The sequence below is a fragment of the Oncorhynchus tshawytscha genome, linkage group LG03 (assembly GCF_018296145.1).
Source record: "Oncorhynchus tshawytscha isolate Ot180627B linkage group LG03, Otsh_v2.0, whole genome shotgun sequence".
Classification (NCBI taxonomy): Eukaryota; Metazoa; Chordata; class Actinopteri; order Salmoniformes; family Salmonidae; genus Oncorhynchus; species Oncorhynchus tshawytscha.
The window spans coordinates 17,635,064-17,660,629 of record NC_056431.1 but is presented as its reverse complement, the minus strand read 5'-3'; the positions used below and the strand labels follow the sequence as shown (position 1 = coordinate 17,660,629).

Genomic DNA, 25,566 nt, shown 5'->3' with positions numbered 1-25,566 from the left:
TTGTAGGTCCGTGGACCAGTTACACCCCAAAATAAACAAAATACAAATATTATTATCATTTTTTAAGGAACTTTTTTTAAATAATAGAATACACAAGGTGCAACTTGGAAATTTGGTTGTGCATCAGCAGCCACTCAATTAGCCCATGTCAACAACAACAAAAAATTGATGGTAAATTAGTCTAGTGGCCAGCTATCTAAACATGTAGTGAGCATGGTTGAATTGGTTGATCATCAGTTCTAATATTAAAAACGGCAAAGATTTGCCTCCAGCTATTGTAAAATGGGTAGAATTGCAGGAAATGTACTTTTAAACAAAAAATATATATATATTCACTGTGACGAGGGGAGCTGCTGCGGCCCCTCATGTGACGAGTTCCGTTTTTTTGTGTCCCCCGACTCCATCAAAGTTGCCCATCCCTCCCTGCTCTATAATATATGCCATTTAGCTTACGCTTTTATCCAAAACGTACTTATGAGTTGTCCCGTGATTGTCCCGTGGGGCGGCAGGGTAGCCTAGTGGTTAGAGCGTTGGACTAGTAAGGTTGCAAGATCAAGATCAAATCTCCGAGCGGACAAGGTACAAATCTGTCGTTCTGCCCTTGAACAGGCAGTTAACCCACTGTTCCTAGGCCGTCATTGAAAATAAGAATTTGTTCTTAACTGACTTGCTTAGTAAAATAAAATCCCTAGCATTACAAGCTACCAACTGAGCTGCAAAGGACCATACTAAGGAATACGACAGCGCAATAGGCCTATGTCGTTTTGGAGTGGAAGGGTCATTTATTTATTTAACTGTTTCAACTCAGCATCTGTAGTAATCTTGCGGAGAATTTGGGAATAGACACCTCTACTTCAAACGGGTGCTCTTTGGCGCCATCTTGTGTTCAATATTAACACAACGTTAATCTGTACTGCTGAATGCACACACACTGTCGACACAAAGACAGTGACACACACTCTCTTTCTCTCTAACACACAGACACACACACATTCGCTAAATTTACTCGTCACTCGTGACATGTTTACAATGCGAAGTAACAAGAGCGATACAATTAGATCAAAGAAAACATTGTTCCTTGACAGTTAAATGCTGTAAATACAGGGTTGGGTCATAATTGGATCTTTGAAGAAATGTTTTTCCTTCCCATTTGAGGTTCTTCAGAAGCACAATTTTAAGAGTGACAAACTGTTTTAAAAGGTGTAGATTTCTAAATCTGTCTCAAACAACAGTAACAGACACTTCATGTCATGCAAGCTGGTTAATGTCGCCTAAACTAGATATGTGCCCTTATTATAGGCTATTGAAATGTTATAGATCATATATACTGAATTGACATCAGACCTTTGAAGTGGGGTCAAACAAAGAAAATGCCTAATTTATCAAATAAGTGTTGTCATTGAGGATATGACTGGAAATGTAAAATATATGATACTGGACAGACAGACATTGTGGTGCGCCCCATCAATGCGGGTGGGGGGAGATCAACAATTGTGGGATGACGCTTGGTCCACCGGCAGCTCGAGGGGCGCAGAAACCCCACCTTGATACAAAGTGGCCTGAATTAGTGAATTTTCGTTGTTCCATTCTGCGTTTCACACTGTTTTGCAGCGTGACCGTGTTGAGAGAGCGCAGCAGAGATTAACAGTAAAGACAGGTGAATCGCATGTTGTGTATCCAGGCTTGTTTGTAGTGAAACTAGATCCAGCCTCGAGATCTGATTGAAGTAGGTGGTTCTCTCACAGCGCGTTATTGTACGGAGTGTTTCATTACCAGAGCTGCAGCCAGCCGGGAGCAGCGGGCAAGATTGTACTTCAAATCACTCGGATTATTAAACCCCCCGCAACAATTGAAACATTGAGGGGCCGTTCTCGTTTTGTTTGGAGGAGGTTCCAGCACCCTGCGGGGATGTTTAACTGGAGTAGTAGGGTTTCTATTACGCTGGCAACGCCGTGCGCCTCAGTAGGAGCAGTTTACTATAACTTTGGGCTGGAGGTGGTTCGCTTCTCGCGAGTGAGAGAGACCAGTGCCGGCTCGTGTAGCCTAACCTAAAGCCCGCTACTAAACCTGAGACAGTTGGACAGCATCTCGGCGCAAAACGGACCTACAATTCCAAACTCAACCGGTTTCTTTTAGCACTTGACAACATCTGTATATTTTTGATATTTCCAAACATGAGGATTTTGGAAGACATTTAATTACGAGTATATCTTTAGGCTATTTGGGGAATTTATTTCCAAATACTTTTATTTGTCTTTTTTATTACACGCATCTGTTTTATTTTAATATTTTATGAAATTTGTTTTTCACTTTATTTGGAAACATTTTCTAACCCCTGCACTTGTTTTGGGAACACGAGCGCTCCTTGACGCGACATGAGGACTGTCGCCTGGCTGTCCGCACGGCATTGTCATTGTAATTTTCACGTGTCATGTCGATAGTCGGATGCCGGAGGACACGGGATGTCGTTTAGCATTTTGACAAACTGAAGGTTATGGTCTGGAACAAAACCAACTGAAGAACGCTATAGTAGCCTGAATGGGGGCAATTATGCTGGAGTCCCATATATTCTAGGGTTTTCATTCGCACACCAACCCATTGGGGATTTAAATATTTATATATATATATGTATATTCTAGCATACCATTTCCTTTTTTTTACGTTTTCCTTCTTTTTTTTACTGGACCAATTTTAGGATGATGTTGTATTGCTGCTCGAGCGCCTTGGAACTTTCTATTAAGTTCACCTGCAGCTTTTTATTCGTGTTTTTACTGTTCCAAATGCCACAGTCCTCCTCGCCTTTAATTACAGGTAAGATACATTGACTTGGCCTATTTGTTTCAAAACATGTCAAGCAATTGACAAAAACAATAAAAAAGCCCAAAAGCTAGCCAATAGGCCTAGAGGTAGTCTATTCACTGTTCCCGTTACTTCCCACTCCGCACAGACGTCAGCTCAATGTCTAACGCTAGTTTTGATTTACATTTGGTTGAATTGTCAACTAACGTGAAATCAACAACAAATGTCACAATGTCATTGGATTGAAGTTAAAAGTTGAGTGAAAAAAAATATGCTCTGTCGGGTAACTGGTGCCCCGGGTTCGTTTGAAACCTCATGACAGGAGCATTGGCTCACCAGTATAATTTGCCCATCTACTGTTGTTTAGGAAACTCGAGTTGGGTCGCGCTGTCGAGGTCAGTATCCAAGTCACCTGGCGCCTTATTGTGCAAACATAATCATTTATTTCAGGGGAAAGAAAAACCTGCGTATCGGTATCAGCTGAGTAGGCTACCATTAAATTCCCATGCCGTGTCGCTACCTGGTATTCGAAATATGCGGTATGTCATCTGTCTATTGTTTTCCATGCAGGGCCTGGGTTGAACGCACCGTTTTCGTGGAAGAGGAAAGTTGTCTGGTTGTAAAAAGACAAATGCGCCCTGTCACTGTGCTCGGCTGCAAGAGGTGGATGAAGAGTAAACAACATTTATAGGGCTATTCATTCATCTATGCTTTATAAAAGAAGAAAAGCCTCATTGGATTTAGGCTAAAGTGTTGGGTTTCCCCACAATCACTTAAAGCTGTGCTGGTTTAATTACACGTGAAGGTTGTAGGGTACGCTACTGTCGGGGTAATTGCCCTGCTCCTGTAATTCTCACAGAAACCACTTTGTCACCAAATTTCCCCCCCAACACTTTCCCTGGCTGCCACTACCCTGCTCAACTAAAAATGTAATATCTCAACTAAATTTAAATCACTGACAAAAATATTCTGAGGTAAACTGATCGAATATTTCGTCATTTAGAAAAAGTTATAGGCTATAGCCTATATAATCCAAATAAATTAGAAATATGAACTTGTCGATAAAACTCAGACTATTAGGCCTACTTATTTTAACGTCTACAAAATATACGTTATCGCATAGCGGGTACAATTCGTGGTAGGCCTGAAGAAAAAGCACATTTGGAATATGGCGAGTCTGTCCATGACGTAACTTCTCTTAGGCGCGAATTTATTCCCTCTCTCCTCGTGCCCTTCACAGGTACAGAAGCCAGCTGCGAGAACGAAGGAGAGGTGCTCCACATACCCAACATAACGGACAACCCGTGCATCACCTGCGTCTGTCTGGTGAGAACAAATCCCAATTCTTGCTAAATAACTTTCAAATGGTGTTAGGGCAGGTAATTGTTAGTTGACATTGAGCTTCCCTATTGGTTTTTGGCACGTAGGTTCCACTGAGGAGGGAAAAAAACGCAATTGTTGTGCGTAATTCTTCCCTCTGCGCTTGACTGAATAACTTTAATATTCATATTGTGACCTAATTATGTATAGTCTATAGTCGAGTTGTAGGCCTAAGTGGGCAAATAGGCCTGTACTGTTTTTTCTATTAATCACAAAGAATGATGAGTAATGTTTAAATAAGAGCAGTAGGCTAGCTATGTAATTATTTCCCTTCTAAGCCCACACTGGCTTTTAAACTAAATGGAATTGTTTGTTTAAAGACGTCCTTGTCTTTATGCTGACTTTGCCCCGACTTCCTGTTAAATCGAGGCTAACGTTACACATGTGAAAGGAGGCGTCTTTCCTGGAACATTTGCTCTTTGACCTCTGTCTCTCCTTGCTTTGAAGGTCATTGTTTTACGGTTGAGAATGCAAGTAAGAGGCTTTTCTGTCACCAGCAGCCAGATTCAATAATGCTCTCCTTAGTCCCTCTTTAAAAGTGTCATGTGGTGAGGAAGTTTCTACAAATGTTGTGTTTGACTTGCAGGGTATTTGCCCTATGTGAAACAGAGAAACAGTGTGTAAGGTTATATATTTATGTGTGCACTGTGCACGCTACTGTGGCCGTGGCTGTCTGTAGCTGCTCTGATAGTCTCTTTGATATGTCTCCCTCTGCTAACCACCTCCTTATCAGGCTTCCATCACTAGGAGCCCTGCTGAATGCTATCAGTCATCAGAGGGCCACGGCTAGCCTTTCATCTTGGCCCGTCCGTCATGTCACTGGCCCCAGAGTGCCTCACAGGGGAGGGAGGCCAGCCTGAAAGACACTTGTGTCGCCATGCTGTCTTTTAAGGGGGGTTAGCGGATTTTAAAGGGTGGGGGGTGAGCTGTCAGGGCTCTAGTGTCAATCACAGGCTCCCAGTTGCGGCGGAGTATATGTTAATGGCCCTTCACTGGCGGAAACTGAGGCACACAGAGAAGCCATTCTTTTCGCCAGCCATCTCACAAGACGCAGGAATCTGCCTCCCGCTCGCTAAACATAATATACAGGCAGCCAGGAGGCAGCTCTCGTTAACCTGCTATCTACTACTCTCCCTCGCTTTTTACCCCCTCTCCTCTTTCTCAGTAGCAGTGATTGATGAGCTCAGTGGGCTGACCAGTGATCTGCAAACATTTGGGAAGCCAAAGGTCCTTTCCTGTTCCAACCGCTCCACAAACATGGAGATCAATACTCACCGTGTACCTTTACAGTCTTTACTGCCACTGGCGTTGTCAGTGTTGATATCTCTACATTCTTAGAAAAAAGGTGTTATCTAGAACCTTAATGGGTTCTTCAGCTGTCCCCATAGGAGAACCTTTGAAGAACCCTTTTTGGTTGCAGGTAGAACCATTTGTGGTTGCAGGTAGAACCCTTTTGGTTCCAGGTAGAACCCTTTTGTGTTCCATGCAGAACCCTTTCTACAGAAGATTCTACATGGAACCCAAAAGGGTTTTATCTGGAACCGAAAAGGGTTATACTATGGGGACAGCTGAAGAACCATTTTGGAACCCTTTTTTTCTAAGAGTGTAGTCTAGAAGACTCAAAGAAGACACAATGCTCCTTTATTTTCCGCTCTCTTTCTCCATCCCCCTCAGTTTACCCAGTGGTCTATAGAGCAAAGGTGGTGTTAGAGAATCGCCAGAGCAGCTTTTCTATTGGACCTTCCAGGATACTTCTAATAGAGGGGTAGAGACAAAAAAAAATATGTATATATATATATCCAGGCTGTATCACAACCGTCCGTGATCGGGAGTCCCGTAACGCGGCACACAATTGGCCCAGCGTCGCCCGGGTTAGGAGAGGGTTTGGCCGGGGTAGGCTGTCATTGTAAAATAAGAATTTGTTCTTAATTGACTTGCCTTATTAAATAAAGGTTAAATAACAAAAATACAGTACCAGTCAAAAGTTTGGACACACCTGTTAATTGAAATGCATTCCAGGTGACTACCTCATGAAGCTGGTTGAGAGAATGCCAACAGTGTGCAAAGGTGTCATCAAAGCAAAGGGTATCTACTTTGAAGAATCTAAAATTGTTTAACACTTTTTTTTGGTTACTACATGATTCCATATGTGGTATTTCATAGTGTTGATGTCTTCACTATTATTCTACAATGTAGAATGAGTAGGTGTGTCCAAAATTTTGACTGGTACTGTATATATGTTTTATAGTCACACACAAGATAGGTGCAGTAAAATCTGTTGTTTTACAGGGACAGCCATAGTAGTACGGCACAGGAGGTTGGTGGTACCTTAATTGGGGAGGATGGGCTTGTGTTAATGGCTGGAGCTGAATCAGTGGAATGGTATACAAATTCATCAAACACATGGTTTCTGTCCTCCCCTCAGCAGTCTCCACTATAGTACGGCACCCCTGGATTAAATAGGGTTAAGTGCCTTGCTCAAGGGCGCATCGACAGATTTTCACCTTATCGGATCAGATATTCTAACTGCTAGGCTACCTGCCAGGACATAAAGAAGGATAGGACAACAACCATCTGAATTCAAAGAAAAGTCATGGAGCTAGCCTACCTATCGGAGCCAAAAGTTACATTCAGTTCATTCAGCACCATTCACTTCTACCACTTGTGCAGGAATAGGCCTACTTTTTGGATAGGCTTGTGACTTCTCAGTGAAATGTATATATTGTTGCCCTTATCTTTTTTTCATCCAGTTTTAAGCCAAAACTGCTGCTTCTGTGGGGTTGCGACCTGTTTGTTTTGGAGGGAGGTGAAGGGTCACGAGGGCAAGGAGTCCAGGTTTAAATAGGCCTTTGATTTGAGTGCTTCTCTGAAAAGCCTTTTAGTGATCTCTCCATCCTTCCATGAAAGACAGACTGCACGGTGGCTGGCGAGCCTGTCAGCTTGTTTTGACATGCCCTCTGAGGTCAGACTGAGAGAGAGAGTGAGAGTAGAAAAGACTGGGAGAGAGATTAGGAGGGAGGGAGGGAGGGAGAAATTATCCTTAGACCATGGTTTGACTGAACACATTTTGATTTTCTGAAGTTGGCAAATGGAGATAGTGAAACTGACTGTGCTGTCGCCATCTAGTGATCATCTTTCCACAGTACATGACCATCACATCAGGGGATCAATGCATCTTACATACTCTACATATATCTTTTTAGATGGTCACATTAACCTATCAACATGTTATTACCCCTCAGGTCAAATATTTCTCTAGTTATTACAAGAGACTAGCAGTAGTCCAATAACAAACCCCAGACCACCCGTTGGCCTATTAGAAGCCATGACATACCACCAGTAGACCAGTAAGAAGCCTCAGAAAGTGCACGGTATGTTGAGTGTTTATGAGGCGTGGTGACCTGATTTGACCCCTAATCTTTGTTGAGAGAGGTCAAACCTTTTCACACCACTTAGTGTTAATGGCTGCCAAGTGGAATGGCTCCAAAGCCCAACTGGGAAAGCACAGGTGTGGAGAGACATAAAGATTCAAGGACAAGTACGTGACCTCTATGACACTACTAGATATTCCAAGATGGTGTAGCAGTGCAGACATGTTTTGTTCGTCCTTTCGTGTACATTTGTATTTTTTCATATTTTTTGTATATATTTCAATTTTATTTTCAATCTCTTCTCCATTTTAGTTCAATTATATCTTCCGGTAACCTGCCTCACCCAATGTGATACGGAACCGCTATTATTTTTAATTTTTAGACCTTATAGCAAGAACCACCTAGCCATCAGAAACTAACAAGCTAATCAGCTACAAGCTATTTAGTCATTGTTAGCCACTGCTAGCAGCCTTTACCTTCTGCACATGTACCAGCCCTTTTTTTTAGCTTGGATAATACTCGCCAGCCTACCAGTAACGGACTGTCTCTCCACTACAACGCCAGATTCCTGCCGTAATCCCTGGACCATTCTCCTGATCTTCACAGCTAGCTAGCACCCACTGAGTTACCCAGTACCGAAACTATCCCTGAGGCCCACCTCCCGGCCTACTCAGTTGTTCACCCGGACTCCACCCAAACATGGCTAGAACCCACTACTCCACCGGATCCTTGCCGTAAGCTCTGGACCTTGGCACCGGATCACCGCTGCTACCGAGTGGCTAATGCCCCTGCCCCGAAGCTAGCACCAGTTAGCCGTGAGCCAGGCTCATCTCCCGGATAGAAAACTAAATTACTACAACTACAATACCTCTTTCGCCATCTGGCTTGGATCCTTAGTCGACACGGCGCCCCGCTGCACCACCACGACAGGTCTGCCGACGAATACTCCATCCACTGTGCCTTCAACCGGCCTCCGTTGGACGTAGGAGCAGACACTCCTATTAGCCCCGGGCTACTAACTTTAAACGTTGGTTCCCCCGCTAGCTTGTGTGGTAGCGACTACTCCGCGGCTTCCCTGTTCCATCGATTGCTGCCCCCTGGACCCTATGATCACTTGGCTACATAGCTGATGCCTGCTGGACTGTCCATTAATCACGGTACTCTTTTTATTTTTTATTTTATTATTATTTATTTATTATTATTATTATTATTATTTTATTATTTAATCTGTCGGCCCTAGCCGCGAACTCAGGCTTTGTGTGTAGTTAACCGACCCTCTCTGCCCATTCATCGCCATTTTACCTGTTGTTGTTTTAGCTGATTAGCTGTTGTTGTCTCACCCATTGTTGTCTTAGTTAGCTCTCCAAATCAACACCTGTGATTACTTTATGCCTCGCTGTATGTCTCTCTCATATGTCAAAATGCCTTGTATACTGTTGTTTAGGTTAGTTATAATTGTTTTAGTTTACAATGGAGCCCCTAGTTCCACTCATTATACCTCTGATACCTCCTTTGTCCCACCTCCCACACATGCGGTGATCTCACCCATTATAACCAGCTTATCCAGAGATACAACCTCTCTTATCATCACTCAGTGCCTGGGCTTACCTCCGCTGTACCCGCACCCCACCATACCCCTGTCTGCACATTATGCCCTGAATCTATTCTACCACGCCCAGAAATCTGCTCCTTTTATTCTTTGTCCCCAACGCTCTAGTTTTGATAGCCTTTTAGCCGTACCCTCATCCTTCTCCTCCTCTGTTCCTCGGGTGATATGGAGGTAAACCCAGGCCCTGCATGTCCCATGCACCCTCATTTGTTGACTCCTGTGATCGAAAAAAAACCTTGATTTCATGCATGTCAACATCAGAAGCCTCCTCCCTAAGTTTGTTTTACTCACTGCTTTAGCACACTCCGCCCACCCTGATGTCCTTGCCGTGTCTGAATCCTGGCTTAGGAAGGCCACCAACAATTCTGAGATTTCCATACCCAGCTACAACATTTTCCGTCTAGATAGAACTGCCAAAGGGGGAGGAGTTGCAATCTACTGCAGAGATAGCCTGCAAAGTTCTGTCATACTTTCCAGGTCTATACCCAAACAGTTTGAACTTCTAATTTAAAAAATCAACCTCTCCAGAAATAAGTATCTCACTGTTGCCGCCTGCTATCGACCCCCCTCCTCTCCCAGCTGTGCCCTGGACACCATTTGTGAATTGATCGCCCCCCATCTAGCTTCAGAGTTCGTTCTGTTAGGTGACCTAAACTGGGATATGCTTAACACCCCGGCAGTACTACAATCTAAGCTAGATGCCCTCAATCTCGCACAAAACATCAAGGAACCCACCAGGTACAACCCTAAATCCGTAAACATGGGCACCCTCATAGACATTATCCTGACCAACTTGCCCTCCAAATACACCTCCGCTGTTTTCAATCAGGATCTCAGCGATCACTGCCTCATTGCCTGTATCCGCTATGGGTCCGCGGTCAAACGACCACCCCTCATCACTGCCAAACGCTCCCTAAAACACTTCTGTGAGCAGGCCTTTCTAATCGACCTGGGCCGGGTATCCTGGAAGGATATTGACCTCATGCCGTCGGTCGAGGATGCCTGGTCATTCTTTAAAAGTAATTTCCTCACCATCTTAGATAAGCATGCCCCGTTCAAAAAATGCAGAACTAAAAACAGATATAGCCCTTGGTTCACTCCAGACCTGACTGCCCTTGACCAGCGCAAAAACATCCTGTGGCGGACTGCAATAGCATCGAATAGTCCCCACGATATGCAACTGTTCAGGGAAGTCAGGAACCAATACACTCAGTCAGTCAGGAAAGCAAAGGCTAGCTTTTTCAAGCAGAAATTCGCATCATGTAGCTCTAACTCCAAAAAGTTTTGGGACACTGTAAAGTCCATGGAGAACAAGAGCACCTCCTCCCAGCTTCCCACTGCACTGAGGCTAGGTAACACGGTCATAAATCCATGATAATCGCATTTCTCAACGGCTGGCCATGCCTTCCTCCTGGCTACTCCAACCCCGGCCAACAGCTCCACCTCCCCCGCAGCTACTCGCCCAAGCCTCCCCAGCTTCTCCTTCACCCAAATTCAGACAGCAGATGTTCTGAAAGAGCTGCAAAACCTGGACCCGTACATATCAGCTGGGCTAGACTATCTGGACCCTCTATTTTTAAAACTATCCACCGCCATTGTTGCAACCCCTATTACCAGCCTGTTCATCCTCTCTTTCGTATCGTCCGAGATCCCTAAAAATCAGAAAGCTGCCGCGGTCATCCCCCTCTTCAAAGGGGGTGACACCCTAGACCCAAACTGTTACAGACCTATATCCATCCTGCCCTGCCTATCAAAAGTCTTTGAAAGCCAGATCACTGACCATTTCGAATCCCACCATACCTTCTCCGCTGTGCAATTCTGCTTCCGAGCCGGTCACGGGCGCACCTCAGCCACGCTCAAGGTACTAAACGATATCATAACCGCCATCGATAAAATACAGTTCTGTGCAGGCGTCTTCATCGACCTGGCCAAGGCTTTCGACTCTGTCAATCACCGTATTCTTATTCGGCAGACTCAATAGCCCTGGTTTTTCTAATGACTGCCTCGCCTGGTTCACCAACTACTTTGCAGATAGAGTTCAGTGTGTCAAGTCGGAGGGAATGTTGTCCGGACCTCTGGCAGTCTCTATGGGGGTACCACAGGGTTCAATTCTCGCGCCGACTCGTTTCTCTGTATATATCAATGATGTCACTCTTGCTGCGGGCGATTCTCTGATCCACCTCTACGCAGATGACACCATTCTGTATACTTCTGGCCCTTCCTTGGACACTGTGCTATCTAACCTCCAAATGAGCTTCAATGCCATACAACACTCCTTCCGTGGCCTCCAACTGCTCTTAAACGCTAGTAAAACCAAATGCATGCTTTTCAACCATTCGCTGCCGGCACCCGCCCACCCGACTAGCATCACCACCCTGGACGGTTCCGACCTAGAATATGTGGACAACTATAAATACCTAGGTGTCTGGCTAGACTGTAACCTCTCCTTCCAGACTCATATTAAACATCTCCAATCCAAAATCATATCTAGAATTGGCTTTCTATTTCGCAACAAAGCCTCCTTCACTCACGCCGCCAAACTTACCCTAGTAAAACTGACTATCCAACCGATCCTCGACCTTGGCAATGTCATCTACAAAACAGCTTCCAACACTCTACTCAGCAAACTATCACAGTCTATCACAGTGCCATCTGTTTTGTTACCAAATCACCTTATACCACCCACCACTGCGACCTGTATGCTCTAGTCGGCTGGCCCTCGCTACATATTCGTCGCCAGACCCACTGGCTCCAGGTCATCTATAAGCTAGGTAAAGCTCCGCCTTATTTCAGTTCACTGGTCACGATAACAACACCCACCCGTAGCACACGTTCCAGCAGGTATATCTCACTGATCATCCCCAAAGCCAACACCTCATTTGGCCGCCTTTCCTCCCAGTTCTCTGCTGCCTGTGACTGGAACTAATTGCAAAAATTGCTGAAGTTAGAGACTTTTATTTCCCTCACCAACTTTAAACATCGACTATCTGAGCAGCTAACCGATCACTGCAGCTGTACATAGTGCATCTGTAAATAGCCCACCCAATCTACCTACCTCATCCCCATATTGTTTTTTAAATTTAATTTACTTTTCTGCTCTGTTGCACACCAGTATCTCTACTTGCACATCATCAATCTGCTCATTTATCACTCCAGTGTTAAACTGCTAAATTGTAATTATTCACTCCTATGGCCTATTTATTGCCTACCTCCTCATGCCTTTTGCACACACTGTATATATACTTTATTTTTTCTACTGTGTCATTGACTTGTTTATTGTGTTATTGGCTTTTTTATTTTTTCTCCATGTGTAACTCTGTGTTGTTGTCTGTGTCACACTGCTTTGCTTTATCTTGGCCAGGTCACAGTTGCAAATGAGAACTTGTTCTCAACTAGCCTACCTGGTTAAATAAAGGTGAAATAAATAACATAAAAAACTACTGTGGTCGTCAGAAGACGCATAACTCTCCACTTTCTATTTCTCTCTCTATTTCTCTCTTTCTCTCTCAAAATCCATCCCTCTATCTATCTATCTGGCATCATATATCTCACTCTCAGACATATTTGTCTCAAACTGGCTGTTGAAAGTGCTCTGAAAATCTCTATGATTTAGACCAGTGGTTTGGGGAGCGCTTTACAGAGACTATGTATGGATCCCATGTGCCTTCGCCTCTCACCGCCCTTCTCTCGCCTTCACTGATGGCATCACCCAAACCAGCCTGGTTAGAGAACCAGTGAAGGCTCTCTGTAAATAAAACCGCCCAGTTTTATTTTAGTTATATGGGCCACGGTCCAGCTTTGAAGTTGACTCATTATACAGTCCAGTTAGGTTGCACTGAGTAAATGGGGACTATATAAAGGGAGTGTATAAAGCTAGTGGCAAAGTGATAATGTTTAGCGAGTATATAAAGTGGGGTTGTATATAAATTGAGAAGAGAGAAAGAGAACATCTGCATAAAGTACGTGTAACCAGAGTTCATTTTAGCCTGTAAAAAGGGGAGTGTGTCGACAAAGAATGTGTAGGAGACTTTATAATGTGAATACACTGATGGCAATCAAAAAGCATCTTCTTTCTCTCCCTCTATCCCTCCGTCTCTTTCTTCCTCTCTCTCTCCCCCCTCTTTCTCACCTCCCCCCTCTTTCTTTCTCTCTCCTCCCCCCTCTTTCTTTCGATCTCTATCTCTCTACCCTCCCTCCCCCTCCCACCCTCCCCTCTCCATCAGAAGGAGAAGGCAGACTGTAAACAGGAGAAGTGTCCCCTGGTGTCTGAGGACTGTGCTCTGGTTGTCAAACAGACGGGAGCCTGCTGTGAGAGATGCAAAGGTGAGCAGCACACACACTCTACTACTCTCATCACCATGAAAACATGAGGTCGAAGGTTAGGGGATGCATGTACTGTTCTGTAGTCTCAGCGAGACCAATAGACTTGGAACTTTGTCTAGTGGAGTGAGTTAGGTCTATCTCTGAATCTCTTTAGTGTTGATGTATAGACCTTGCTGCAGCATTGCAGTGATGTTGTTTGACGGTCATTGATGCTACCTGTAGGAGTGAGGGGGACGTGACAGCTTGAGTCCCACAGTAGAAGACAGGCAGTCCAGCTGCACTGGTCATCCTACTTATTTAACCACTACTGCCTCCTTGTGGAGGAATGAGGAATATTTTTTCTTCCCACAGCACAATAGTTACTATGCGTGTGTATGTATGTGTACTGTATCAGACCAATTGAAGATTCTGCTTGAGGGTAAATTGCTACATACACAAACACATATAGCTATTATTTTCCAGGCTTCTGCTCACATACACCCACAAACATGTGACAGGCGTACAGCAAATTGTATTTAAGTCTTCAGACCTATTCTTTCTCACACTGTTTGCCAGCATCTCTCTCTCTCTCTCATACACACACACACACACACACACACACACACACACACACACACACACACACACACACACACACACACACACACACACACACACACACACACACTGCAGTGGTGGACTTCTCCTCTCTGGGACGGGTTGGGACCCGTTGGGGTTCAGCGTTGGGTTTACGGGGCACAGAAATAAACCTAGTTTACGAGCCGCTGCGCCTCTCAGCCACCCAGACTAGGACCGCACTCATTCACCTCCCAATCAGAACACACAGGGGTTGCGTAGTGTTGGGGTCACCTTGGACACGGTCCACAGCATTGACCACGTCATGGTCTGGGGCGCGGTCCTTTGTTTGCGGTCAAGATTATACGAGACTAGAGTTAATTCAAATGAAAAGAGGTGGAGCTCGCTTAAGTCGACCATGGAAAGCCCCATGTTGTCATGGTGAACGGTATTAGTGCCTATTGTTCCTCCATTGTGGTTGACTTTGGGTTTTATTCATGACCATGTCTACATTTAGAACAGGAACTTGCTCGTGTCAGCACAAAAACCTCCCACTGTTCAAGTACTTAATGCAGTGGTTTTATCATAGGAATGGTTTTGCTGTGTTTCCATAACCAGACTACCCTATATCTGTTGAAATTGAAGATCGTATTAATTTAGTCCCTTATTGACTGTGGGTGGTGTATCTGGAGCGTTGTGATTGCTCATAGTGGATCTCAGGCCCATTTCACATGGTGTTTTTATCATGCCCTTGGAATGGACCTGGACACTTCACAACCACATGTTCTGGTATCTTGATACATCTATGTAATGGATTGGGGTTGTCAGAGTGTGTGCATGCCTGTCTGTCTGTCTCAAGTGTCTGAATTGCACATAACTGACAGTGTCGAGACTACTAAACCTCACCATCACTATGCCAAATCATGACAATCAAAGAAAGGTCTTCCCAAGCCATAAGGGGCACTATAGCCAGCTGGCTCTGACGGTGGTGGCAGACAGACTCCCTCCAGGCATCGCATACAGTGGATTCATAACCCTGTGTTAAATCTGTCTCAACACTTATGGTCTGGAGAGGCAAACAGCTCTATGTTCACACATGTGGTCCATTTAGTGCTCCCTGTAGACTTTTAGTTTCCACGAACTAGTAAACATTCACATCCAGGTTTGGAGTGCTAACTTTCTCTCGCTCTCCCTCTCTCTGTCTCTTTCTCTCTATCCCCCCTCTCTCTCACTCTCTCTCTCTATCCTTCCCCTCTCACTCTCTAGGTTGTCAGCTGGATGGAGAGTCCTATAATAGTTCTGTCTCCTGGACCAGCTCCATCAAGCCCTGCATTTCTCGTCGCTGTCAGGTGAGTGTCACAAAGAGAAATGAAAGAGAGAAAGGGAGGGTAAAAGACATAGAGAGAGAGATGATGATGAGAAAAGTAAGTAGAGGGAATGTAAAGTAAATGACGGAGAGAAGGAAAGAGGGAGTACTAAGCCAGAGGCAGACAGGGAGAGGGAAGAGAGAGGGAATGAAAGAAGGGAGTGAGTGGAAAAGAGGCAAACGGACAGAGGAGGAGTGAGTGAAAGAGAGACGGGTGGAAAGGGAGAGAGAGATTAATGAAGAAAGAGAGAAAGATAAGTGAGGATCTAGGGAAAGATAGACATACATTTAGAGTGGGAGGCTGAATGACGCAGACAGAGACAGAGTTGGGGAGGGAACGAGAGGTGAGGGAGAGAAAAAATGAGACAGTGGACAGATAGCCAAGGGGTTGGAGGAAGAAGAGACATAAAGAGAAAGAAAGGCAGATGAAGTTGGGGGGGGCTGAGAGAGAGCGAGTGAAGGAGAGGGATAGAAAGATAAAGGAGGATGATATATGTCTCAATATCTTTGGGAGAGGAGCCAGGTGAACTTGGCAGTACAGTCCACCCATCTGGTTCCAAGCCTCCCCAACCCAGTGTCGACCTCACAAGACTAACCCCACACATCTCCTCAAAACACACTCAAACCACATGTACACCCAACCTCACTTACTGTATACACACCACGCACTCACAGGGTCTCACAATACCACTTAAAACACAAAACACACGCACAGATCTGAACACTGTAAGTCAATGGCCGTCATTGTAAATATATATTAAGAATTTGTTCTTAACTGACTTGCCTAGTTAAATAAAGGTTAAATATAAAAAATAAAACAAAATAAAATAGCAGTGGACACAGCTGTGTGAGGGAGTGTCAGCTCCAGCATTGGGGAGGTCCAGTCAAACTAGGCTATGTGTTGGTCTGCGTGTTGAAGGGTGGTGTGCGAAAAAAGCTGAGCTCCACACACCACTCATTTACTCCATCCCCAAGATACCCACGCGGAGGGAAAGGGAGGGGGGGTCTAACCAGTATCCAGACCTCACACACAAACAATGTGTTGAGGTCTCTAGTTCTAACACTCCTACTTCTAACATTCCTAGGGTATGTATAATACATGTCATTTCTATTGAACTAAACACATGGCAGACTACTGAGATCTGCCCTACAAGGGAGGTGTGTGCGTGTGTGTTTCTGAGCTTCAGTTTGTGGTTCTCATGGAATATGTTGTTGATTCAGGATATTTTTTCAGGTACATTTCCAGTGAGTGTTCAGGGGTGTCCCAGTGTGTAGAATAGTTGCATGTGTGAGATGCAGAATGGAATGTTCCTATCTAATGGTATGTCCCTATCTAATATCCTGCTTACGTAGTACATGCCTTACATAACTGAAACAGGATTCAAACAGCTAAGCAACCGAGAGACGAGTTTGTCTAATACAGGAATGAGAGGTATGCAGCAGAATATTCACTGATGTACATAGCCTAGGACTGGACAGGGATGCTGCTGGGAATATGTCGTAGGAAATTTGCTCGAACAATAATAAATAAATCGCTGTTTTAATTGCTTCCTGGTTTTGACAGGAAGGTGTCGTAACTGAAGCGGAAGCACAATGTGTTGTCCACTGCAGGAACCCCAAGATTCACCCCAAGAAGTGCTGTCCAACGTGCCCGAGTGAGTGAGTGAGTGAGTGAGTGAGTGAGTGAGTGAGTGAGTGAGTGAGTGAGTGAGTGAGTGAGTGAGTGTGTGGAATACATCGATAATAAAGCTAACCTGTGTGTCTCTTCTGTTCCAGGCTGTATCTTGGAGGGCCATCTGTACAAAGACAGGGAAGAGTTTCACCCTGAGGGAAAACCCTGTATTAAATGCACCTGCACTGTGAGTATACACTGTATAGACATGCATGTCTCCAGTCCCCACAGTACATTAACTGGCTCTCTGTGGTCCAAATGAGTTTGTCTTGGCTCTCAGGGGACTCACAGTGGACACGCTCCCCCTCCCCTTAGTAAACAAACAGGGGAGGTGAGTGAGTAAACACATTGTGAGGTGAGTCTATAAACACATTAACACCTCAGTGGGACTAGTGTACACTGTGTCCTGTACCAGCCGTTAATGAGGGCACACTGCTACAAGGCCAGGGGGAACTGTGAAAACCGTCTGGCATCTAGAGTAGTTGTGTTTGTGAGCTGTTAAAGGTAGCAATCCGGGTTTCACAGGTGCAGACAAAGGTAAAAATGATATTGTGTAAGGGAAATGGTCATTAAGTGGAGATAAGTTGAGTAATGCATAAGAGAAGATTAATGCAGCGTTGTTCTAACGTCTATGTATATAGCTTCCTTATTCTTCTTTCATTGGGGTATTTTTTTTAACTTTAGTTTATTTAGTAAATATTTTCTGAACTCTATTTTCTTAAAACTGCATTGTTGGTTAAGGGCTTGTAAGTAAGCATTTAAGGTCTACATGTAAGGTCTACACCAGTTGTATTTGGCGCATGTGAGAAATAACGATTTGATTTGATATGCTGTGTTCTTTCAGGGAGGGCGGACCCTATGCGTCAGGGATGTGTGTCCTGTACTCTCATGCCCCGCCCACCTGAGCCACACTCAGCCTGGACAGTGCTGTCCCAAGTGCCTCGGTAACACCCCTCTCTCATCAAATACCTCATAGGACTCTCCGATAGAAGTCTGGAGAACATATTCATATTTCATGAATTATTATTATTAAAACATCACACATTATTAAAACATCTTAAGTCAGAATAATTATCATCAAGCATATCTTTTTTTCTTTCTCTCTCCGTCAGGTCAGAGGAAAGTGTTTGACCTGTCGATGGGGAGTTGTCTGTTCCACAGTGAGGTCTATGAGGACGGCACCTCTTTCAAGCATGACAACTGCACCACCTGTACCTGCAAGGTAAGAACTGACCAGAGAACCAGGCCCCAGAACTCTATTCAATGTATGTGCCATATCACCAAGTTACCATCAATAACTGACCCCTTCTCCTTCCCTCGTATCCCTCCACCTTCTCAGAATTCCACTGTGGTGTGTAGGAAGCGCTGCTCTCGGCCGGGCAGTTGCCATGGTGACCAGTGCTGTGAGGCGTGTCTGTCCTTTGTGAAGGTAGCGGAAGTGAAGTACTGCCGGGCCAGGAACAAGATCTACCGGGTGAGACAGTCTGGGACAACAAGTCCTAATGCTGCATCCTTGATATCAACTGGGAAAATAGAACCTTACCATTGCCTCAACATTCAACACTGATACTTATCCACCGCAGTTGTCCTCATTCTGACATTTATATGCATATTTATACAGCCATTAATACTTGTTTGATTGATGTTGTGGTTGATTGGTTCCCTCTCTGCTTCTTCCTCTGCTCTAGGAGGGAGACATGTGGTCGTCTGTGAACTGCACCCTGTGTGCCTGTGTCAAGGGGGCCATCGAGTGCCAGCCAAAGCAGTGTGTGCCAATCACCAGCTGCCCCTCGGTGAATGACAGGCTCAAGGCCCAATCACAAACTGTCTCTCTTTGTATTGCGCCTTTTCATTCCAGGAATTTTTCAATTAATTGATGTGAATGACAACATTGATTAGAATAGGCTTAAAAAAAGAATCATGCTCACTTACTTTACCTATCATCTTAAAGCTGGAATCTGTACTTGGTGAAACTGCTACACTCGTTTGCGATATTAAATCAACAAAGAAGTTACTTCAAACAACAACCCCTGTTTTTTTCTTCATTGGACCCATGATAGAACAGCAGAGCATGTACCGCAAATCATTTTGACCACGATGCTGAATGCTCCTCTCCTCCGTTTCATCAACAAAATAAAAACAAGAACAAATGCTCTGGGGCGGACAGTGGCGCTGTTTCACCATATGCAGATTTCAGCTTTAAGCAATTTCCCATCTGCAACTTAAATGCACTTATGTTATGAACACTGCCTATATCTATAGGATATAGACCTGGGGTCCCTCTGTTCTCCCTGAATCATCAACATGAGACAGTCCCTTTCACACTTCACCACGTCCCCATCCATCTGGTCCCCCTCCCGCTGAGACAGACAGAGGCTGTCTACTGTCCAGAGTTACTGTCTGTGACTAACCGCCACATGTTCAATCCACTTGCGTGATGTGTTGGTGTCACAGTAGGCAGCTGACTGGAAGCTGATTTTGTGGTGGAGCGTTAAGGAGGAGTCAAAACCGATTCACCTGGGCCAGAACAGTGTGGTGGGCCAAGGCACGACCCTGGTAACCTACCACAGTAACCATAGCTTCAGCTGTCAAGTTTTTTGGGCTGAGTAACAGTCCCAGTTCACAGGGCGGTCACCTGTCTTGGGGTGATGTAGTAGATTCTTTGCATTCCAGCGACCAAATGATCAGTTACTTATTCATGCTGCCAGTGACCAGTGTTCACAGGGTTACAATGGTTACCTAGCCGTCACCTGTTATGGTCACATAGCGGTTGCTTGTTACGCGGTAATGTAGTGGTCATCTGTTCTTTCATATGTTCATATAGTCGACATTAAAGGCTCGTTGTCATTCTTTTTTAAGCTAGCATCCCACCACCATCACATATACACCATGCCCGTATGGTTATGGAGCAGATCATGGTCACATAGTAGTATAATGAACTGTCATACGGTCATGAGTCAGACAGTACAATTACAGTCACATATGGCTGCCTTAGTCATGGATTCCTAGTGGTCACACAGCGTTCACCTGTTATGGAGTCATGTAGTATATCCCCTAACGGCCATCTGTGTTTGTGTCTTGGTCACTGAGTCATGGTCATCTGTCGTAATAGTCACATAACAGCCAACTGAGACACGGTCACCTAGCGGTCAATTGCAATATAGATCTGGTCACATAGCGGTCACCTGTCATACAGTATCACAACATCCACTCATCATACCTTCCTGGTGGTCATGTAGCATTCACTTGTCACACGGTCACAGTGTGGTCACCCATGTGTCTGCCCCTCCGTCCCATAGGAGACACACAGTCTGCAGTCAGGTCTTTGTCTGGGTGAAGTTTGAGTGACAGTAAAGAAGAGCTTCCCTATATTTAGACCCTGAAAGCCAATCTCTCCATCTCTCAAAGAGCTTCAAAGAGGGAGAGCCCTTTGTGCACTGTGATGTGTGTCAGGTGGGACCCGGGTGTGTGTGTTTGTGTGGGGGGGGGGGAGAGAAAGAGAGAGAGTGTAAGTGATGAGGACAGCCCTGGGGCAAAGGTAAGTGGAGGTTGAAGGGGATAGAGTTCTCAAATGTGCACCTCTGATGGAGGTTGAAACGTACCCCCCACCATCTCTCTAGCAAACACACACATACACCAGGCAGAGAGTATCAATTGTCTGTATCAATGTCTCACTGTCTGGCTGTCCACGTTTGACTGGTTTTATCTGTCTGTGTCTATTTGTGTGGGTATTAATGTGTAATGTGTCCAACTGTCCAGTTGACTGTCTGGCTCTTGCACTCTGACTGGCTGCCTGCTGATCTCTCTCTGTCTGTGTATCTAACAGTCTGTCTGTCTCTTCTAGAATAAGATCCTGAACAGGACAGGCTGCTGCCCGGTTTGCACTGAAAGTGAGTAAGTTACTCCCCTCTTCCTCTGCTGAGTCCTCACACACCTTTGTGAGTCCTCACACACCTTTGTGGGTTGCATTTGACAGTTTTGTGGCGGTTGTTTCTTTCTTGATCTTCTCTCAAATAGACATTTAGTTATGTTGTACTAAACACAGATTTCTCATGCAAAATACAGGAATACAAGTTGGATCAAATTGATGCCCATAATTAAACACACTCGCCTCTCTCTCTCCCTCCTATCACTTCTTCCAGAGCCAGGCGTGTGCACTGTATTCGGCGACCCCCACTACAACACCTTCGACGGGCGCACATTTAACTTCCAAGGAACCTGCCAGTATGTTCTAACTCGAGACTGTGGTGGCGTCCCCTCTGGCGGGGGTGGAAACAGCGCCGGCTCTGACTCTGGCTTCACGGTTGTGGTGAGGAACGATGCGAGACGAACCCGCTCCTACTCCTGGACCCAGTCAGTGGAGCTGAGGATAGGAGGGCTGAGTCTCAGCCTGCACCAGCACCTAACGGTGAGGAGGAACGGCACACGCATCGCCCTGCCCTACCATGGCCCTGGGATCCACATCGACCTGGATGGATACCTGCTCAAACTCACCACCATTGCAGGTTAGACAGGATTCATGTTAACTTCATTGGAACCTAAAGGACACTGCTAAAGTGCATTTTAGCTCCTTTTTGAAGCATAACTCTGTCTCTTTCTTTCTCCCTCCTCCCCTTCCCTCAGGTCTGGAGATCACGTGGGACGGGGACAGCTTTGTGGAGGTGGTGGCTGCTCCTCACCTGCGCGGTCGTCTCTGCGGCCTCTGTGGGAACTACAATGGACACAAGCGGGATGACACCATGGGCAGCGACGGCCTCTTCAAGTTCGTGGTCGATGAGTTTGCAGAGTCGTGGCGCGTGGAGGGGAACGAGGTTTGTGCCCAGCCCGTCAGGAGGCCCACCTCGTACCTCTGTCCCGGCAGTGTAAAGGTCAGGTTCCGCGCTCACAGGGAGTGTCAGAAGCTCAAGTCCTGGGAGTTCCAGAAGTGTCACCAGGTGGTGGACTTTGCCTCCTTCTTTAGGTCAGTGGTTCTTGGGGTGTCTCAGGAATGTTGGGGAGCTTCATTTGTAATGAGATTTGTCCTAGAATCTGCAACATTTTCAAATGCTCTTGTGACATTTTGTTCATATAGCAAATGTGATATTTGATTGTCTCCAATGTGCATAAAATGTCCAATGTTGTGTTGAATATGGAACCCTCTTAGTATAGAAATACATTTAATCCAGTCCATTCAATTTAATTCAACATGTATTTGTCTTATCTCTCTCTCTTAAGGTCCTGTGTAACAGACATGTGTGAGTGTCCGGTGCATAAGAACTGTTACTGTGAGTCCTTCATCGCCTACAGTCGGGCCTGTGAGAGGGAGGGAGCCCCCTTCTACTGGAAGCCAGAGGCTGCCTGCATGGGTGAGTGACAGCACACACAGCCTATCACTAAACTTCATGGAACAGGGGACTCCCCCGACATTCAATTTGCTCAACAGAATTGATCGACGCATCTCTGAAATCCATTCATGTTAGGCGATCTGCAGTTATTTCTAACCAACTCCCATCTTCTCAGCCACCCAGTGTAAACACGGAGCGGTGTACGACACCTGTGGCCCGGGCTGCACCAAGACCTGTGACAACTGGAATGAGATCGGGCCCTGCCACAAGCCCTGCGTTGCCGGCTGCCACTGCCCAGCCAGCCTGGTGCTGTTCCAGGGCCGCTGCATCAAGCCCACAGCCTGCCCTGGCCGGTGACCCTAGTGCCCCAGGGGAAGGGGGCTGAGAGAGGGCCAAACAGCCAACACTGCCTAGCACTCAGGGTCCATACCTGAGGAAGGGAGGAGTGGGGGGGGGCATTGGGGTGAGTGTGGGGTGATTAATGGATTTGCAGACAGGCAACGGTGGATGAAGGGATTCTCAGAAGACAGGTGGGTCAGGTAGAGGCCTCACCCACTCTGAGGGAGATAGATACCGGCCATCACAAACTGGGGTTTGGAACTCCGCTGTCGGCTGCTCTTACTCGTCCACCACTACCTTGTGTTTCCACAGGATGGCGGCCATGTTGTCATTCAAATGGGATAGGAATCTGGAGGGAAACATCACCCTTGTAGTTAAAAGAGGGAGAGACCCTTTGGGAAAGCCTTTGTGGCTACGCTTCTTTAGTTACTGGACACTCAAGGGACATTCATCCAGACTGTCATGGACCTTCAGGAAAAGGGTGGGGCTGGCTCTGTGTTGAGCCAATATGGCCTCAGTGTTTCACTCTGTTGCAGCACACAGACATTCAAAATCAGGAAACCAACCAATGCATCTTAAACAAGCATGTTCACCCTGCCAGCATAAGAGATAAGCTCTATGATGAACATATTGAACAACCCCCAGGTATCACGTGCATAAGATTATTTTATACTGTAAACTAACAAGACTTGCATAAAAACAGATCGCTTTTTGTATTATTATTATTGTTGTTGATATTGTTAATTTATATAGCGATCAATAAATATGTTGTAGCAAGAGCCAGAATCATAAATTTAATTTTGTTATAAATGATTTAAAGGGGAAAAAGCTATTTATGTGTTTGTGTAATTGTGTCTTGTGTGAAGAGAAATGCCTTTTGTGACTCGGTTGTTGCATCATCGCAGGGAAGAAACGTACTGTATTTTTAAATGCTCAGTGTACAGGTTGTTGTGTGTTGATTCTCAAACTGAAGGTGTTCCTCAAGACGTACATTTCACTTGACCTTGTAAGTTATTATTTAAGACCAGCAATATATAATTTCCATGAAACTCATCGCTGACTGTTTTCTTCCTTTATTTTGGTTGACTGATAAAAAGTTAATTCCAATTTAAATACATGTGCACACTTTAATAAACCTCAAAGCACATAAAACTAGAGATAGAAGTCAACCACTTTGATAAATGTGGCAAGAGAGGTTGTACGGGGACAGTAACAGTATGGGTCAGAAATAACACTGGATGCCAGAGAGACACAAATTGGAAATAGCGTTAGCCATCCAAGTTCATGGATCCAAACTGCTGTGAAAACAAAACATATTACATTTGTATACCCATCGCTGTATACCCATGTCCCAGACACACAACAGCACCAGTTAAATACCATTTAAGCACCTTATGAACACACATCCGAACTGGGCACAAACTGGTTGAATCAATGTTGTTTCAATGTAAATTTGTCAATGTATTGTAACATGGAATCTATGTGGAAAATATATTGGATTTGAAAAAACTATTGTTTTGAGGGTGAAATGTCAACCATGGGATGTCATCGTTGTAACCCCTTTTCAACAAAGACAACCCTTGTGTAAAATATGTTGAATTTGTACCTTTGAAACAACGTCAGATCTTCAACGACATATGCACTATCAGAAAAAAAAACAATAGGCTCAGCAGCACCTACTGTTGGAGAGATGATCTTAATACAGTTATTCATTTGGTCTCCCATCTAGGGTTTTAACCAAGCCCATTCCTGCTTAGCTTTGATATTTGTCACCAAATATCAACATTTGAAGGAGATGTATCTTCTGATTGGATAGTTGCATCTGTGCCACTGACTTAGTCTGGCTTTAATTCCAGTTCATCTACAAATGAATAATTGATATGTTGAATTCATGTCTTCATCTCAACCAAAAATCTAAGTTAAAGAATAGGACTAAATCACATCTAACTTTAAATGCACTTCAACTTTGATTTAGTCATATTCTTTCATTTTGATTCTTGGTTGACATAAATTCATGTAGACAAACTGGAATTAAAGCCATACTAAGTCAGTGGCAAAAAAGATACATCTCCTTCAAATGTTGATATTTGGTTGTGTTGACAACCAAACACAATTCAATATCATTTTTGCAATACAGTAAATAGCCTATTAATTTGACGACAAATTATATGTTGGATTCACGTCTCCAACTAAACCAAAAATAAAAGTTAAAGAATAGGATTAAGCCAGTGGCTCAGATGAAACCATCCAAGCATTAGATACTTTAAAATGTTGAAATTTGATTGACTTTTGGAATACAGTAAATAGCATAAAGTTAAGGCTATTTTACAAACTAATTTAAAGGTATTTATTCAACCTTAAAATGAGTAACACACATCCATGGCCAAATTTTGAGGTTAGCCTACAGTAACTATAAATATCTTCTGTAATAATAGAAATTGTGCATGTTCCAAGATAGCATGCAAACACCGCAGGTTTGTGGTGATCTTCACAATTGCTATAATAATCTGCTCAGATTCTAGCGCGCTATTGATCACTGTCACAACAGTTGCTAAATTAAAAGATGTGATCCAATGTGACTGCTATCACTCCAAATCTGTTGAATCTATGGAACTAATGAAAAAACAAGTGGTCAATGTATAGCAGCTGTTACATGTTATGAGTAACTCAGTCTAATGAAAATAGACTCATATCTAAGTAAAAATAGATTGTTCAGCGTCTGTATTCTAAAAACTACTTGTTTTGCTTCTTTGGTACTTTGTCTACACAGGTCTGAAACTAGCCCAGTGATATATGTTTGGGCCAGTAACCAGGTTTCCATCCAACCT

General features: G+C 44.6%; 1 protein-coding gene across 2 annotated transcripts; it reads left to right on the top strand.

Annotated features, from left to right (window-relative positions):
- The first annotated feature begins 1,522 nt into the window (after positions 1–1,522).
- On the top strand, positions 1,523–23,791 carry LOC112229026 (BMP-binding endothelial regulator protein-like). Of its 2 annotated transcripts, none has more exons than XM_042311179.1 (15): positions 1,523–2,811; positions 4,040–4,125; positions 13,383–13,482; positions 15,304–15,386; positions 16,968–17,058; positions 17,180–17,262; positions 17,920–18,019; positions 18,188–18,297; positions 18,415–18,549; positions 18,764–18,868; positions 20,920–20,965; positions 21,218–21,580; positions 21,699–22,035; positions 22,290–22,420; positions 22,575–23,791. In XM_042311179.1, the coding sequence occupies exons 1-15, from the start codon at positions 2,697–2,699 to the stop codon at positions 22,754–22,756; spliced, it is 2,067 nt and encodes a 688-aa protein (XP_042167113.1). In that variant the 5' UTR covers positions 1,523–2,696; the 3' UTR covers positions 22,757–23,791. The 2 variants fall into 2 exon arrangements, with proteins under 2 accessions (XP_042167113.1, XP_042167118.1); XM_042311184.1 differs by having other exon boundaries at positions 1,524–2,811; positions 13,386–13,482.
- The last annotated feature ends 1,775 nt before the right edge of the window (positions 23,792–25,566 follow it).